An 18,665-nucleotide genomic window follows, 5' to 3' on the forward strand; every position below is an offset into this window, starting at 1 on the left:
GTTTTGCTTTCAGTTCTATGCTTCAACGATAGTTGATCCTGCTCGCGACTTCTGGCTGCTAAGATACACATCAACTTTGGATGATGGTACCATTCCTTTGCCTTCTAGTTTATTTTTCCAAGAGGTATTCAAATGGAACCTATCATATATGGTCTGTTAATTAGTTCTGGTGTCCAAATTAAATTGTTGTGTTTTATTCAGAAAACTTTGTGTTCTTTCTTGGTTGAGTCTGGGACACTAGTCACTCTACGGTTGTGGGGAACACTTCTGACTGGCCAGAGAAAATCCAGCTTTATTTGGACAAATCTATTCTAGAAATTACCTATCAAATAACTTGCATGCTTTTGACCTTGACTTTGTTTGCTGATTGTGGTCTGGAATTAGAACATAGATTATTAAGCAGAATGGTTTGGTGGCCACCTTACATAACATTGTTGTTACGTAAAATATATCCATAAGCCACTGTAGCACATCCTGAAATACCAGTTTTAAGCTACTTTCTTTTATTGTAAGAACTTATTAATGTATTAGAAATATGCCCTCTTCTATTTACCATCATTTTAACCAAAACTACAATAGAAAAGAATAGTGCATATGATTGGCTAATATTTGAACAAACTGAATTATGCTAATGCTTATGTTTATTAATACATGTGACTAGTGAAGTCTTTATATCATTCAAAGTCATACTTAACAGTTGGATGCTGCAGCCAAACTGATCCAATTTTGTAAAGGTTAAATATTTTGTGAATTCGGAAGAAAATTGTTGGTGTGGTTCTAACAAATTTTCAACATCACCATCTGAAGGTCTGTGAGAAATCATTAGCTTCTTCTTGAAAATAGTCCTGGTCAAGTTGCGGATCCACAATTCATAAGAGCCATGATTATGTCCAGTGGCTATACAATTCGACCAATTGCAGGGGCAGGCTCAAGCATTCTTATTGTTGACCATCTGGACCTTGAGGTTATAGTTCTTTCAGTATTCCTGAAATTTTCTTACTTTTCAATAATTGACCGTGTATTTTCCTTGTAGACACCAATTATTCCTGACATACTGAAGCCTTTCTGTGGCTCAGAAGTTGACCTATGCTGTAAGTATAAATTATTATGTCTTCCTTGGAAGACAATTTACATGAAGGTATTATGTATAGATCCATAATTTTGTGAGCTATCTCCAAACTATTAATACTATATATTGTGTGCAATCGGTTGGGTACTCATTTGATAATTCAACATTTTGTTTTCCCTTGTTTCTGTAGCATTCTGTAATGTTCAATTGTTTTAACTGTTTGTTGGCCTCCACTTGTTCCAGCTTGCTACAAATGATATTGCTACTGTTAGCATTTCATTCAATTGTGATGTGGTTGCTGCACGAGCTTGGGTTTGTTGTTTCTTGAGCCTAACGTAGTAAGAAAATATTATTATGGTTGTGCCTGAATGGTGCTTGAAAATATATTCATGTTTGTAGTCACGGAAATTATACACATAGGAAATAGATTATTTTTTCATAATATTTTCAGTTTCTTTCACATTCCAAGTTGTAATTAATGTAGATATTGGAGATCCTCAAGGATAGACTATCATTGGCTTCGAGATTGTTGGAAGCTGGAGGTGTTCGGCATGTTTCCTGCTAAAATTGGGGGAATTATTGAATTGATATACATGCAAGTAAGCAAAACTGCAATCTTCAATCTTTACCATGAAGTAATATTACAATATTTATTTGTATTCATCTACTTGACATATTGCTGTAGTTTTTTTTATTCACATTTTATCTTACAATTGATTATAAGGTAATATAATGTTTTGCTTTCAGTTCTATGCTTCAACGATCATTGATCCTGCTCGCGACTTCTGGCTGCTAAGATACACATCAACTTTGGATGATGGTACCATTGTGGTAAAGTCTCCTTTGCCTTCTAGTTTATTTTTCCAAGAGGTATTAAAATGGAACCTATCATATATGGTCTGTTAATTAGTTCTGGTGTCCAAATTATATTGTTGTGTTTTATTCAGCACACTTTGTGTTCTTTCTTGGTTGAGTCTGGGACACTAGTCACTCTACGGTTGTGGGGAACACTTCTGACTGGCCAGAGAAAATCCAGCTTTATTTGGACAAATCTATTCTAGAAATTACCTATCAAATAACTTGCATGCTTTTGACCTTGACTTTGCTTGCTGATTGTGGTCTGGAATCAGAACATAGATTATTAATCATAATGGTTTGGTGGCGACCTTACATAACATTGTTGTTACATAAAATATATCCATAAGCCACTGTAGCACATCCTGAAAGACCAGTTTTAAGCTACTTTCTATTATTGTAAGAACTTATTAATGTATTAGAAATATGTCCTCTTCTATTTACCATCATTTTAACCAGAACTACAATAGAAAAGAATGGTGCATATGATTGGCTAATATTTAAACAAACTGACTTATGCTAATGCTTATGTTTATTAATACATGTGACTAGTGAAGTCTTTATATCATTCAAAGTCATAATCAACAGCTGGATGCTGCGGCCAAACTGATCCAATTTAGTAAAGTTGAAATATTTTGTGAATTCAGATGAAAATTGTTGGTGTGGTTCTAACAAATTTTCAACATCACCATCTGAAGGTCTGTGAGAAATCATTAGCTTCTTCTTGAAAATAGTCCTGGACAAGTTGCGGATCCACAATTCATAAGAGCCATGATTATGTCCAGTGGCTATATAATTCGACCAATTGCAGGGGCAGGCTCAAGCATTCTTATTGTTGACCATCTGGACCTTGAGGTTATAGTTCTTTCAGTATTCCTGAAATTTTCTTACTTTTCAATAATTGACCGTGTATTTTCCTTGTAGACACCAATTATTCCTGACATACTGAAGCCTCTCTGTGAATCATCCAGTCTAGTGGCTCAGAAGTTGACCTATGCTGTAAGTATAAATTATTATGTCTTCCTTGGAAGACAATTTCCATGAAGGTATTATGTATAGATCCATAATTTTGTGAGCTATCTCCAAACTATTAATACTATATATTGTGTGCAATCGGTTGCGTACTCATTTGATAATTCAACATTTTGTTTTCCCTTGTTTCTGTAGCATTCTGTAATGTTCAATTGTTTTAACTGTTTGTTGGCCTCCACTTGTTCCAGCTTGCTACATATGATATTGCTACTGTTAGCATTTCATTCAATTGTGATGTGGTTGCTGCACGAGCTTGGGGTTTGTTGTTTCTTGAGCCTAACATAGTAAGAAAATATTATTATGGTTGTGCCTGAATGGCGCTTTAAAATATATTCATGTTTGTAGTCACGGAAATTATACACATAGGAAATGGATTATTTTTTCATAATATTTTCAGTTTCTTTCACATTCCAAGTTGTAATTAATGTAGATATTGGAGATCCTCAAGAATAGACTATCATGGCTTCGAGATTGTTGGAAGCTGGAGGTGTTCGACAAGTTTCCTGCTAAAATTGGGGGAATTATTGAATTGATATACATGCAAGTAAGCAAAACTGCAATCTTCAATCTTTACCATGAAGTAATATTACAATATTTATTTGTATTCATCTACTTGACATATTGCTGTAGTTTTTTTTATTCACATTTTATCTTACAATTGATTATAAGGTAATATAATGTTTTGCTTTCAGTTCTATACTTCAACGACAGTGGATCCTTCTCGCGACTTCTGGCTGCTAAGATACACATCAACTTTGGATGGTGGTACCATTGTGGTAAAGTCTCCTTTGCCTTCTAGTTTATTTTTCCAAGAGGTATTAAAATGGAACCTATCATATATGGTCTGTTAATTAGTTCTGGTGTCCAAATTATATTGTTGTGTTTTATTCAGCACACTTTGTGTTCTTTCTTGGTTGAGTCTGGGACACTAGTCACTCTAGTGTTGTGGGGAACACTTCTGATTGGCCAGAGAAAAACCAGCTATATTTGGACAAATCTATTCTAGAAATTACCTATCAAATAACTTGCATGCTTTTGACCTTGACTTTGCTTGCTGATTGTGCTCTGGAATTAGAACATAGATTATTAATCATAATGGTTTGGTGTCGACCTTACATAACATTGTTGTTACATAAAATATATCCATAAGCCACTGTAGCACATCCTGAAAGACCAGTTTTAAGCTACTTTCTTTTATTGTAAGAACTTATTAATGTATTAGAAATATGTCCTCTACTATTTACCATCATTTTAACCAAACTACAATAGAAAAGAATGGTGCATATGATTGGCTAATATTTGAACAAACTGACTTATGCTAATGCTTATGTTTATTAATACATGTGACTAGTGAAGTCTTTATATCATTCAAAGTCATACTCTTCAGCTGGATGCTGCGGCCAAACTGATCCAATTTAGTAAAGTTGAAATATTTTGTGAATTCAGAAGAAAATTGTTGGTGTGGTTCTAACAAATTTTCAACATCACCATCTGAAGGTCTGTGAGAAATCATTAGCTTCTTCTTGAAAATAGTCCTGGACAAGTTGCTGATCCACAATTCACAAGAGCCATGATTATGTCCAGTGGCTATATAATTCGACCAATTGCAGGGGCAGGCTCAAGCATTCTTATTGTTGACCATCTGGACCTTGAGGTTATAGTTCTGTCAGTATTCCTGAAATTTTCTTACTTTTCAATAATTGACCGTGTATTTTCCTTGTAGACACCAATTATTCCTGACATACTGAGTCCTCTCTGTGAATCATCCAGTCTAGTGGCTCAGAAGTTGACCTATGCTGTAAGTATAAATTATTATGTCTTCCTTGGAAGACAATTTACATGAAGGTATTATGTATAGATCCATAATTTTGTGAGCTATCTCCAAACTATTAATACTATATATTGTGTGCAATCGGTTGAGTCCTCATTTGATAATTCAACATTTTGTTTTCCCTTGTTTCTGTAGCATTCTGTAATGTTCAATTGTTTTAATTGTTTATTGGCCTCCACTTGTTCCAGCTTGCTACAATATGATATTTGCTACTGTTAGCATTTCATACAATTGTGATGGGGTTGCTGCACGAGCTTGGGGTTTGTTGTTTCTTGAGCCTAACATAGTAAGAAAATATTATTATGGTTGTGCCTGAATGGTGCTTTAAAATATATTCATGTTTGTAGTCACGGAAATTATACACATAGGAAATGGATTATTTTTTCATAATATTTTCAGTGTCTTCCACATTCCAAGTTGTAATTAATGTAGATATTGGAGATCCTCAAGGATAGACTATCATGGCTACTTGATTGTTGGAAGCTGGAGGGGTTCGGCAAGTTTCCTGCTAAAATTGGGGGAATTATTGAATTGATATACATACAAGTAAGCAAAATTTTCAATTTTTACCATGAAGTAATATTACACTATTTATTTGTATTCATCTACTTCATATTGCTGTAGTTTTTTTATTTATTCACATTTTATCTTACAATTCATTATAAGGTAATATAATATTTTGCTTTCAGTTCTATGCTTCTACGACAGTGGATCCTGCTAGTGACTTCTGGATGCTAAGATACACATCAACTTTGGATTATGGTACCATTGTGGTAAAGTCTCATTTGCCTTCTAGTTTATTTTTCCAAGAGGTATTCAAATGGAACCTATCATATATGGTCTGTTAGTTAGTTCTGGTGTCCAAATTATATTGTTGTGTTTTATTCAGCACACTTTGTGTTCTTTCGTGGTTGAGTCTGGGACACTAGTCACTCTACGGTTGTGGGGAACACTTCTGACTGGCCAGAGAAAACCCAGCTTTATTTGGACAAATCTATTCTAGAAATTACCTGTCAAATAACTTGCATGCTTTTGACCTTGACTTTGCTTGCTGATTGTGGTCTGAAATTAGAACATAGATTATTAAGCAGAATGGTTTGGTGGCGACCTTACATAACATTGTTGTTACATAAAATATATCCATAAGCCACTGTTGCACATCCTGAAATACCAGTTTTAAGCTACTTTCTTTTATTGTAAGAACTTATTAATGTATTAGAAATATGTCCTCTTCTCTTTACCATCATTTTAACCAGAACTACATTAGAAAAGAATGGTGCATATGATTGGCTAATATTTGAACAAACTGAATTATGCTAATGCTTATGTTTATTAATACATGTGACTAGTGAAGTCTTTATATCATTCAAAGTCATACTCAACAGTTGGATGCTGCGGCCAAACTGATCGAATTTAGTTAAGTTGATTTATTTTGTGAATTCGGAAGAAAATTGTTGGTTTGGTTCTAACAAATTTTCAACATCACCATCTGAAGGTCTGTGATAAATCATTAGCTTCTTCTTGAAAATAGTCCTGGTCAAGTTGCTGATCCACAATTCACAAGAGCCATGATTATGACCAGTGGCTATATAATTCGGCCAATTGCAGGGGCAGGCTCAAGCATTCATATTGTTGACCATCTGGACCTTGAGGTTATAGTTCTTTTAGTATTCCTGAATTTTTCTTACTTTTCAATAATTGACCGTGTATTTTCTTTGTAGACACCAATTATTCCTGACATACTGAAGCCTGTCTGTGAATCATCCAATCTAGTGGCTCAGAAGTTGACCTATGCTGTAAGTATAAATTATTATGTCTTCCTTGGAAGACAATTTACATGAAGGTATTATGTATAGATCCATAATTTTGTGAGCTATCTCCAAACTATTAATACTATATATTGTGTGCAATGCTGACTGTATTTCAAGCTACAGACTACTGTAGGAATTGTGTAATAGAGCTCCCGAATTGTTTTCCTATAACCGAGGAGAAAGCTAAATACCTTGTCAATCATTTGCATGGTATAGCACATGTATATAAGTACATATAGTATTGATTTTGTTTAAAGAGGAAGACAATGAGACTGCTTGTAAAAGGTGGAATTGGGTTTATGAGAGTTAGTTCGTTGGTTGTCCAATCTTGTAAAGTACTTAGGTTTGTGTTCCTTGTGTCACTCTTCTTCTATCACAAGTCAACTCAAACTGATTGTTCCAAAGCTTAGGAGAGAGTAGGGAGAGAAGAGAAAGAGAGGAGGGGCAAGTGTATTGATAAAAAAGAGGAGGGGAAGAGAATTTAAGTTATTAGAATTTAATAGCTTAAGTGGTAGGTTGTTTCTATCTCTTTGTCATATCTCTTTGGTTATTTTTCACTTTTAAAAGTTCAAGGGCGCATTTAAATCGCGAGCTAAACTTTTAATAGCTTATTAAAGGTGGGATAATTGGGAAATTTGATGAAATGACCCTCAAAAGAGGTTTAATTTTAAAAATAACCTACTCCTAATATTCTTTGCAAAAATAACCTTTTTCCCTTGGTAAAAGACCAAATTACCCTTAATAAAGTTTCCCCTTTTCCCTCTCTCCTTCCCTCGACCGTTGGGTTCCCTTTCCTTCATCTTCTTTCTCTCTTCTTCTCCCCCGTTCGTGATCCCGACCAGCGCCCCCAATCAACGCAACAACCCCTAGTGTGGACCTATACATGGGTTCGCATTAGCCTTCCAAGTGTGGACCTATGAGGTTATTGAGACATTTGTCCCTAAATTTGCTGATAGGACCGAGCGGGAAGAGCCTATATGCCCAAGGATATTGCTCTATAAAGCCTCCAGAAGCATCTCCGTCCAGGAGGTAGTCACTGCCCTCTTGAAGTGCAATGTTTTCACCAAGATTGATGAGTCTGTAAAGTTAAGTTTTAAATTAAAAAAAGAAAAGAAAAAGAAGTGGCTGATAGTGGGCCACGTAGGTGGCAGAATTTTAAAAGGCGTATATTAATTCAGTAGTCAATCTTTCTCTCTCTACACTTCCAGCAGCTTCTCCATCTTCAACTTTAGCAGCGGCATTCCAACTCAGCAAGCTTCCTACCTTACCCTTCTTCAGCCGATCCACTTCAGCAGCTCAACTCATCCGATCAACATCCTCATCTTCAACAGATTTTCATTAGTTCAGCATATATCATCTTCATCATCAACATTTCATTGGATTTAAAGGTAAGTAAGGATATTTGATAATGTTATGGATAATTTCGGGTTATAAATGAAATGGAGTTTGCTGGTAGGAATAATGAAGTTGATTTGTTTGAGATGATTGAATGATTTAAGGTTGTTTATTGTTTAGGAAAGAAGAAGAGAAAACAGAGAATGAAGGAATATGGATTATCTGGTTTTGGATGAACTTGAAGATGAGAAAAGGTATTTAGGGTTTATGTATAAATTTGAATGGTTATTGGAAGAGAATGAAAATGATTGTTGGATTTAAGGAAGTAAATTATATGGATTATTAGTAGGTGGAAATATAAAGACTGATTTGAGTTTAATTTGATAATTGAAGGAAGAAAGTGTCAAAGACCCATTTGAAAATAGCAAAGGATAGTTGGTAGAGCTTAAGAGTGGAAATAACTTGATATTGGGGGTTAGGTAAGAAATCATACATTCTTACAGTTTATTTTACTAAAATGTGATTATGTTGATAAAATGGTTTTATTAAAATGTATTTCTAAACTTATGGATCAAGTTGACATGGAAATGTTTTGATAAAATGTTTAATAAAAGGATTTGATAAAACGTTTGACAAAAATGACTTGATAATGTGATTTATAAAATGATTTGCGAAACTAGTTGATAAAGTATTTTTGATAAGCCTATGCTAAATACTTTGTGAAAGACTGATACATATGTATAGATTTGATTATGTGAATAATACAAGAATGATTTTATTACTCTGGATAGGATTTTGTACTTATTTATTTGATAATGGTTATTAATGCCTCGAGTGTTTATACCGGTAATGAGTCAACGCGTGACAGTCACGTCCGGTTGATGGTTAATGAGTCAATGCAGGACCCCCAGATCCTGATTGATGGCTAATGAGTCAATGTAGGACCCCCAAATCCTCGTTGATGGTTAATGAGTCAACGCAGGACATTAAAGTCTTGGTTGATGGTAATGAGTTATCATAATAATGTAGTCATTATCACTATCCCAGAGTTATATAGAAAAAGGTATATTGGTTATAAACAGTACGTATTATATTTTTTTTAGAAAGGTTTGATCTTTCTATACTTATATTAAATGTCTCTTGATCCAACTGTAATGAGATTATGATTTTCTTACTGGGCAAGTTTAGCTCACCCATTTTAATGGGTCCCCTTTTTAGAGAAGGATCCAAATTAAGACTTGGATATCGATATACTTTTGGTAAGAAAAGTTAGTCCTCTCTTTAGCGTAGTGTACTAAGGGAGAATTAGAACGATGTATTTTGTAATACTTAAGATGGTAGCAATGTCACCTTGTATTTTTGGACTTTTGATGAGGTGGCAAGAACATATTGTAGCTGAAAGGATTTTTGGTTAATGAAAGAAGGGCGAGATTTTGGATTAAGAAGTTAGTAAAGAATTATGTTAGCCTTTAATGTTATTTTTTTAAGTGTATTTCAGATAGATGACATGCGGCGGCTGGTCACGACTCGGTTCGGGGCGTGACAACTTTAGTGGTATCAGAGCATAAGGTTTAACAATGATATTAATGATGTAGGAATGGATGATGAAGTGCTTGCCGGTTTTGCACGACATACAAGGAAAAGACGTGATACCCATGAACCAAATGGACCTGTAAATCAAGAGGAGGGGGAGACCTCTAGAGCGGTAACAATTGAGGATATCGTTAGAGTTATGTCAGGAATAGCACAACAGCATACACCGACAAATAAGTTTGCTGAATTCAAGAAATTGGCTCCACCATACTTTGATGGTAGCAGCGATCCGCTAAAAGCTGACAAGTGGATAAAAGAGTTAGAGAAGTTCTTCGATGTACTCAAATGTGACGATGCAGAAAAGATACGATTTACAATATTTCAGTTACAAGGAAATGCAAGCGACTGGTGGGAGTTGGAGAAGCAAACTTACGAGCGCGATACAAGTACACTCTCATGGGATACATTTAAGAAAGCTTTTTACAACACCTACTTTTCCAAGAGTTTGAGGTAAGAGAAAGAGATGGAATTCATAAATCTGAAGCAGGGGAATATGACTGTTACTGAATATCAAGCTCGGTTTGTGGAATTAGCAAAGTTTGCTCAATCATGGATGGGAAGTGAGACTACGAAGGCGAGAAAGTTTGAAATGGGGTTGAGTCCCCACATAAGCAATTTGTGGTTCCTTTTGAGCTTAACACTTTAATTGAGGTGGTTGATAAGGCACGATTGATTGAAAGGGAGTTGGGTATTACGAGAAGGATGGATGAGGCGAACTCGAAGAAAAAGAAGTCATCAAAGTGCCATTGAAGGAAGTCGAAACTCATTCCAGAATATAAGGCCCTTTTCTGCGAGTAGTCCAGCTCAAGCCTCTAGAAATGTGCCTTCACATAATTCATCGTCGTCTGTGAAATGTTCGCATTGTTCTGGAAACCATCGCATGGAAGATTGTCGCTGGCTATCGGGAACATGTGTTTTATGTGGGCAGCATGGTCACTTGAGAACAAATTGTCCACGCTTTAGAAAGCCATTCACTCAGCCTAATGCGCGCGAGACAGAAATTCTATGAATCGAAAACCCTTTCCCAATAAGAATCAGAAAGTGGGACAGACTTCAGGAGGCCAAACTAGAGTGTTTTCTACAATGAATGTCGAGCAAGCGCGTGCGTCTAACGCGGTGGTCTCAGGTACTCTTTATGTTTCTTCCGCTTATGTTTTAGTGTTATTTGATTCTGGTGCTACTGATTCTTTTATTTCTCAAACTTTTATCAAAAAGCTTGATTGGAACCTGAACCTCGAGACGTGAGTATAAGTGTAGAAACTCCATTGGGTGATAAAATAATTGCAAACCTAATTTGTAAGTCTCGAGAAGTACATATAAGAGATAAAGTGTTACTAGTAGATCTTACAGTACTAGATATGCATGGTTTCGATATCATTTTGGGATGGATTGGTTAGCTCACAACTTTGCTACAGTTGATTGTCATGAAAAGAGGATAATATTTCAAATTCCCGAGCAACCTATATTCTCTTTTATGGGAAGTAAAATTGTTATTCCTCCAAAGATGATATGCTCTTTAGAAGCGAAACGCATGATTAGAAAGGGTTGTGAATGTTATCTGGTGGTGTTATGGGGTACCGAAAAGAATGAAAAATCCTTAGAAACTGTTCCGATCATAAATGAATATCCAGATGTGTTTCCAGATGAATTGCAAGGTTTACCTCCTGATAGAGGTAGAATTTGCTATTGATGTAGTGCCTGGAACAGCTCCAATAACGAAGAATCCGTATCGTATGGCTCCGGCAGAATTGAAAGAATTACGAGATCAATTGGAAGAACTATTGCAAAAGGGTTACATCAGGCCAAGTGTTTCCCCATGGGGAGCTCCTGTTCTTTTCGTGAAAAAAAAGGATGGAACAATGAGGCTTTGCATTGATTACCGAGGGCTTAATAAGGTAACTATTAAGAACAAATATCCGTTACCAAGAATTGACGACTTGTTTGATCAGTTGAAAGGAGCACAAGTTTTTAGCAAGGTTGATCTCCGATCAGGTTATCATCAGTTAAAGATTAAACCGGCTGATATTGCCAAGACAGCATTTCGAACAAGATATGGACATTATGAGTACGTGGTAATGCCTTTTGGTTTGACGAATGCTCCAGCTGCTTTTATGAATCTTATGAATAGAGTATTCAAACCATTTCTAGATGAATTCGTGATAATCTTTATTGATGACATATTGGTGTATTCAAAATCTGAAGAACACGAGAAACATCTCAGAATAGTACTCCAAACTTTGAGAGAAAATTAGTTGTATGCTAAATTTTCAAAGTGTGAGTTTTGGTTGAATAGTATCGCATTTCTAGGACACATTATATCTAAGGATGGAATATGTGTTGATCCTAAAAAGGTGGAAGCGGTATCTGAATGGCGTAGACCATCTACTGTTTCAGAGATACGTAGTTTCTTGGGTTTGACAGGTTACTACAGGAGATTTGTTAAAGGGTTTTCTCAAATAGCATCGCCATTTACTCGCTTGACACACAAAAAGGCGTAAAATTTGAATGGTCAACAGAATGTGAAAAGAGTTTTCAAGAACTCAAAAGACGATTGACTACGGCTCCTGTTCTAGCCATACCTTCTGAAAGTGAAGATTTTTCTGTGTATTGTGATGCTTCAAATTAAGGTTTGGGATGTGTGTTAATGCAAAATAAGCATGTCATTGCTTATGCATCTCGGCAGTTAAAACCACATGAACGTAAGTATCCTACCCATGATCTGGAATTAGCAGCGATAGTATTTGCATTAGTATTTGCATTGAAGATTTGGCGACATTTCTTGTATGGTCCAAAAGTCGAGATTTATACCGATCACAAGAGTTTGAAGTATATATTCACCCAAAGTGAATTGAATATGCGGCAGAGGAGGTGGCTGGATCTAATTCAAGATTATAATTTGACGATAAGTTACCATCCCGGAAAAGCTAATGCCGTAGCTGATGCTTTGAGTAGGCAGCCATCAAGAGAAGAGCCAAGTTTGATTTCAAATATTGTGATTCGTCCTATGTTAATTGAGAAGGTTAAAAGCTCTCAACAAGATGATTCTCAAATTATTAAAATCAAAGGAGATATGGAATCTGAGGCTGCGAATGGATTTCAGCTTGATAAAGATGGAGTTTTGCGTTTTCACAACCGGTTATGTGTTCCTCAAAATGATGTTTTAAAGAAAGAGATATTAGAGGAAGCGCATTACTCTAGATATACTGTTCATCCCGGTAGTACCAAGATGTATCGAGACTTAAAGGAGCATTATTGGTGGAACAACATGAAGAGAGAAATTGCTCAATATGTCTCGGAATGTTTGACATGTCAACAAGTGAAAGCAGAACATCAACGACCCGCAGGCTTACTACACCCTTTACCCATTCCGCAGTGGAAATGGGAAGATATCTCTATGGACTTTGTATCCGGAATGCCGAGGACAAAGAGGAATAATTCAGTTATATGGGTAATTGTTGATAGGTTGACAAAATCTGCTTACTTTCTAGCAATTCCAACCGGATTCTCGATGGCCAATTTAGCACGACTGTATGTCAAAGAAATATTGAGGTTGTAGGGAATTTCCCTCCTAATCAATCAAAGAACTTAAGAAATATAACAACAAGAAACCAATAAAACAACGCAAGATTTGATATCGGAGTTCGACCCAAAAAAGATGGTCTACGTCTCCGTCGAGCTCTGTTACGAACTCGATTCCACTATCACAATTAAACGTTTCAGTTACACCTCGTTTTTTATATATATCACTCACACCTCTAAAATCTCTTACACTCTTGTGTGAATTACTCATATATATATATAAACAACTTGTCCTAACTAACTTAACAAACTTAAGCCTTTGACACTTTAGTTAGTTGGGCCTATTAAATTTGGGCCTGACCCATCAACTCAATTTCAACAATCTCCACCTTGAGTTGAAGGGTCCTTCTCTTGTTCTAGTGAAATTGAATATGTTCATCACTTCATTGCTCGAAGTCTTCATTGCACTAAATCTCTTGAACTCTAAGCAAATCCAAACAATGCCTGAATTTACTTAGAGGTAGTACCTTGGTTCCAACATCAGCCGGGTTATCTTCTGTTCCAACCTTGTTGATTGAAACCACCCCTTGTGCTATCTTCTCTCGAATGAAATGGTGCTTGATATCCACGTGTTTTGTTCTGTCATGAAACACGGGATTCTTGCACAAGTGTAGTGCACTTTGGCTATCTGTGAACACCGTCGCAGGTCCTTCGAACACCTTCTGTTCTTGCAGCAGACCTTGAATCCACATTGCTTCCTTTACAGCTTCAGTTGCTGTGATATATTCGGCTTCTGTTGTTGATAAGGCCACTACTGATTGCAACTGGCTCTTCCAACTGATACAGTTACCGTTCACCAAAAAATAGAAAGCCGAAGTTGATTTCCTTGAGTCTTTATCTCCTGCATAGTCTGAGTCCACGTAACCAATTACACTAACCTCTTCTCCACTTCTTTTCTTGTAACATATCCCCACATTAGTAGTCGAGGCTATGTATCTTAGTAACCACTTCATTGCGAGCCAATGTTCACGGCCTGGACTCGCCATAAACCTGCTCAAGACACTAATCGCATGTGCCAAGTCTGGCCTGGTACAGACCATTGAGTACATCACAGACCCAACTGCACTTGAATACGGAATCTTTTCCATGTAAGTCTGATCTGACCTGGTTTTTGCCGAGTTCACAGACGACATCAGATACTGATTCGTGATCGGCAACTTTGCTGGCTTGGCTCCTCGAATTTCGAACTTGTCAATCACCTTCTCAAGATACCCTTGCTGGCTGAGAGTCATTACACCAATCTTCCTGTCTCTCTTAATCCTTATCCCAAGAATCTTAGCAGCTTTGCCTAAGTCCTTCATATCGAACTCGGAACTTAGAACAATTTTCAACTTCTTCACACTTGAAGCTTCTTTGCTGATTAGTAGCATATCATCTACATATAGCAGAAGATAATCAGCTTCAATTATATTCTTCCTTCTAAAGTATAAACAAGTATCATAGCTACTCCTCATAAAGCCTTGTTGAGTAATAAACGCATCAAACCGTAAATACCACTGCCTTGGTGATTGTTTGAGTCCATACAACGACTTCCTAAGCAAACACACCATGTTCTTCTCTTGCTGAACTTTGAACCCTTCTGGCTGCTCCATGTAGATGGTTTCCTCTAAATTTTCATGAAGAAACGCAGTCTTAACATCCATCTGTTCTAACTCAAGATCGAACTGAGTTACCAGCGAGAGCATTATCCGAATAGTTTTGTACTTAACAACTGGTGAAAAGATCTCATTATAGTCCACTCCTTCCTTTTGAGAGAACCCTTTAGCAACTAATCTTGCTTTGTACTTGACCCTCTCCTGAATCGAAATACCTTCCTTGATCTTATAGATCCACCTGCACTTGATTACAGATTGTTTGACAGGCCTTGGAACAATCTCCCAAGTTGAATTCTTATAAAGTGAATTCATTTCTTCCTTCATAGCTTCCATGCACTTGGATCTATCACTAGAACTTAAAGCCTCTTTGAAATCTTCCGGCTCAGTTTTGTCTAACTCAACTGCTGTCATAAACGCATATGCCAACATATCGGTATAAGCTGAGAACCCATACCTCTGGATGGGTTTTGGTTGCCCTTTCCCTGTCCCTTGCGAGTTGATAACTAGCTTCCGACTGAGCTGTAATTTCCTCGTCTTGTGCCACAACAGGTTCAACATCTGTACCAGTAAATTCCTCCTGATTATCAGCAACCATTTCAGTGTTTTGGTCTGAAATCAATGGCTCCACCTGACCATGATCCCCTGCATTACTCTCCACTTGACCAGTCCCCTGCTCGCTTTTACCCAAGTCACCTTGATTAGATTGATTCTGAGAGAGACACACAAACTCATCTTCATTGAATACTACGTCCCTGCTGTTTATGGTTTAAAACCATCAGACTGTTTTAACCACAGCCTATAACCTTTCATTCCTTGAGGATACCCAAGAAACACACATTTCACACTTCTTGGCTCTAACTTGCCTTCTTTTTGATTAGCGAAGGCTGTACATCCAAATGGTCTAAGATGAGACAAATCTGGAGGCTTACCTGTCCACATTTCTTCAGGAGTTTTGAACTCAATTGCTGTCGACGGACATCGATTCACCAAATATGCTGCTGTCATTACAGCTTCTCCCCAGAAGGACTTGGACAAACCTGCCCCGAAAAGCATGCATCGAGACTTATCTAACAAAGTCCGATTCATTCGCTCAGCAACTCCGTTTTGCTGGGGTGTGGATCGAACTGTTCTATGTCTTTGAACCCCTAGCTCACGACAATGACTATCAAACACTTCGTTGCAAAACTCTAACCCATTATCTGTTCTAAGGATCTTTAATTTTTTACCTGTCAGATTCTCAACCAAAGTCTGCCATGTTTTGAACTTCTCAAAAGCATCACTTTTGTGTTTCAGAAGATAAACCCATACTTTACGAGAATAATCATCTACGATTGACAAGAAGTACGAGTTACCTCCATGCGTCGATGTTTTCTCAGGACCCCATAAGTCTGAATAGACATACTCCAACACGCCCTTAGACTTGTGAACCCCGGTCTTAAATTTCTGCCGATGCTGTTTACCTAACACGCAATGCTCGCAAAAGCTTAGACCCTTGACTCTATCTGAGCCTAATATATTCTTGTCGCTGAGAATCTGCAAACCCTTCTCACTGATGTGACCGAGCCTCCGATGCCATATCGTGGCCTTCTTGTCTTCATCTGAAACTACAAGTGCAGACTGTCTCGACACAGTTTCACCAATCAGCTGATACAAACCTTCTTGCTTGATACCTTGCATCATTAACCTGTTTTCCTTCATTATCTTCATCTTCCCCGACACTATCTGATTTGTGTATCCTAAGTCATCAAGAATCCCGAGAGAGACGAGGTTTCGTGACAGCTGAGGCACAAACCTGACTTGTTTCAGAACCCTTACAACACCATCGAACATTTTTATGCTGACATCTCCAATACCTTCTACTTGACATGCATTGCTATTTCCCATCAGCACCTTGCAACCACTCAGTTTCTGGAAATTAGAGATCCAATCTTTTCTGTACGTCATGTTGAAAGTACAACCGAAATCAAGAACCCAATCCCTTCTACCATCTTCCATTGACGCCATCAAGACCTCTCCACTGTCATAGCCATCACCATAATTCGCAGATTCTTTAGTCTCCACTTGTTTTTTTTTGTTATCTTTCAGCCAACTATAGCAGTGGTTTCGAAGATGACCAACCTTTCCACAATGATAGCATTTTCTTGTTTCCGCAGATTCCAATTGTGATGTTTTGCTTTTCTTATCTTTCGATTTGTTATTGGTACAAGGTTGCCCTTTGTAGAAGTTTTTCCCTTTGGCCATGTAATTCTCGCCATTTGAACTCGCTTTCTTTTCTGTCCTTAATTCCAACTCTCTCGACTTCAATGCCGAAATCACCTCTTCAAGAGTGATACTTGTTCGTCCATATTTGATCGCATTACGGACTTCTTTGTAGGATTCGGGAAGAGAGTTGAGGATGATTATTGCCTGGTTTTCATTGCTCATTGCTTTGTTCTCGCCTGAGTTTGCCAACTCGATATTGAGTTTCAAAAACTCATCAAGATTTTGAGTAAGAGTCTTTTCTTGCATCATCTTGTAACTGAACAGCCTTTCCTTCAAGTAAATCTTGTTAATCAAAGATTTGGATTGGAACAGCTCGTCTAGACGCCTCCACATCGATGCCGGAGTCTTCTCATTGTCTATCAACCGAATTACAGAATCTGAGAGATGGAAAATGATTGTACCAATCGCTGTCTCTGTCATCTCGATCTTTTGATCTTTATTCATCTCCATTGGCCACGAGACTGGTTCTTCTAGAGTTCGCAGAAGATGCTGCTGTGCCAAGAGAGCCCTGATTTTCCGCTGCCAAATGCGAAAATCTCCATTGCCATCGAACTTGTCAATGTCAGTCTTCATGCTTGAGATGGACTGCCACTGGAATTCCCAAGGTGCCGTTTTCTGTGTTGATCTCTTTCTTGTATAATATTGAACCTTGTCCACTTTGTCTCTTTCTGCGCCTGAGCCGGAATCTTCCTTATCCGTATCACTAGCCAGCATTAAAGACCTTTCCAAGATTCTTCAAGATTCTTCAAGATTGATTCTAATCTTGTCCAAACCGAGCTCTGATACCACTGTAGGGAATTTCCTTCCTAATCAATCAAAGAACTTAAGAAATATAACAGCAAGAAACCAATAAAACAACACAAGATTTGATATCGGAGTTCGACCCAAAAAAGATGGTCTACGTCTCCGTCGAGCTCTGTTACGAACTCGATTCCACTATCACAATTAAACGTTTCAGTTACACCTCGTTCTTTATATATATCACTCACACCTCTAAAATCTCTTACACTCTTGTGTGAATTACTCATATATATATATATAAACAACTTGTCCTAACTAACTTAACAAACTTAACAAACTTAAGCCTTTGACACTTTAGTTAGTTGGGCTTATTAAATTTGGGCCTGACCCATCAACTCAATTTCAACAGAGGTTGCATGGGATACCGGTTACTATTGTCTCGGATAGAGATAGCAGATTTGTATCACATTTCTGGAAGAATTTGCATCGATAGAATTTGCTTACAATAATAGCTATCAAACAAGTATTCAAATGGCTCCTTATGAAGCATTGTACGGTCGCAAATGTCGTTCACCTTTGTGTTGGGATGAAATAGGTGAAAGAAGATTAATGGGACCAGAGATTGTGCAAGAAACGACTGACAAGATCCGAAAAATTAGAGAGAATTTAATCATTGCACAAAGCAGACAGAAGAGTTATGCGGACAATCGAAGAAGATCTTTAGAGTTTAATGTGGGAGATCATGTATTCCTAAAGGTGTCTCCGATGAGAGGTGTTATGCGATTTGGAAAGCGTGGAAACTGAGTCCCAGGTTCGTTGGACCGTTTGAAGTGTTAAAGAAAGTTGGCAGCGTGGCTTATGAAATTGCATTACCTCCAAATTTATCGGAAGTGCATAATGTCTTTCATGTGTTCATGTTAAGAAAATATGTTCCTTCCAACGACCATATAATAGAATCCATT

The 18,665-nt window shown here is 37.3% G+C and overlaps 2 protein-coding genes and 1 long non-coding RNA gene across 3 annotated transcripts; all 3 read left to right on the top strand.

The window, feature by feature from the left end:
* The first annotated feature begins 4,986 nt into the window (after positions 1 to 4,986).
* On the top strand, positions 4,987 to 7,599 carry LOC124916409 (homeobox-leucine zipper protein HOX9-like). Its single transcript, XM_047457122.1, has 6 exons — positions 4,987 to 5,073; positions 5,220 to 5,333; positions 5,477 to 5,599; positions 6,302 to 6,439; positions 6,509 to 6,583; positions 7,555 to 7,599. The coding sequence occupies exons 1-6, from the start codon at positions 4,987 to 4,989 to the stop codon at positions 7,597 to 7,599; spliced, it is 582 nt and encodes a 193-aa protein (XP_047313078.1).
* A 353-nt stretch (positions 7,600 to 7,952) lies between these two features.
* Positions 7,953 to 9,156, top strand: LOC124914645. The gene is made up of 3 exons (XR_007096824.1): positions 7,953 to 7,986; positions 8,114 to 8,187; positions 8,327 to 9,156. It is a non-coding gene; the product is annotated as an uncharacterized LOC124914645 (long non-coding RNA).
* Positions 9,157 to 9,530: 374 nt separating this feature from the next.
* On the top strand, positions 9,531 to 10,143 carry LOC124916410. The gene has a single exon (XM_047457123.1). The coding sequence runs from the start codon at positions 9,531 to 9,533 to the stop codon at positions 9,978 to 9,980; it is 450 nt and encodes a 149-aa protein (XP_047313079.1). The 3' UTR covers positions 9,981 to 10,143.
* Positions 10,144 to 18,665: the final 8,522 nt, after the last annotated feature.

Source organism: Impatiens glandulifera, chromosome 9 (genome assembly GCF_907164915.1).
Source record: "Impatiens glandulifera chromosome 9, dImpGla2.1, whole genome shotgun sequence".
NCBI lineage: Eukaryota > Viridiplantae > Streptophyta > Magnoliopsida > Ericales > Balsaminaceae > Impatiens > Impatiens glandulifera.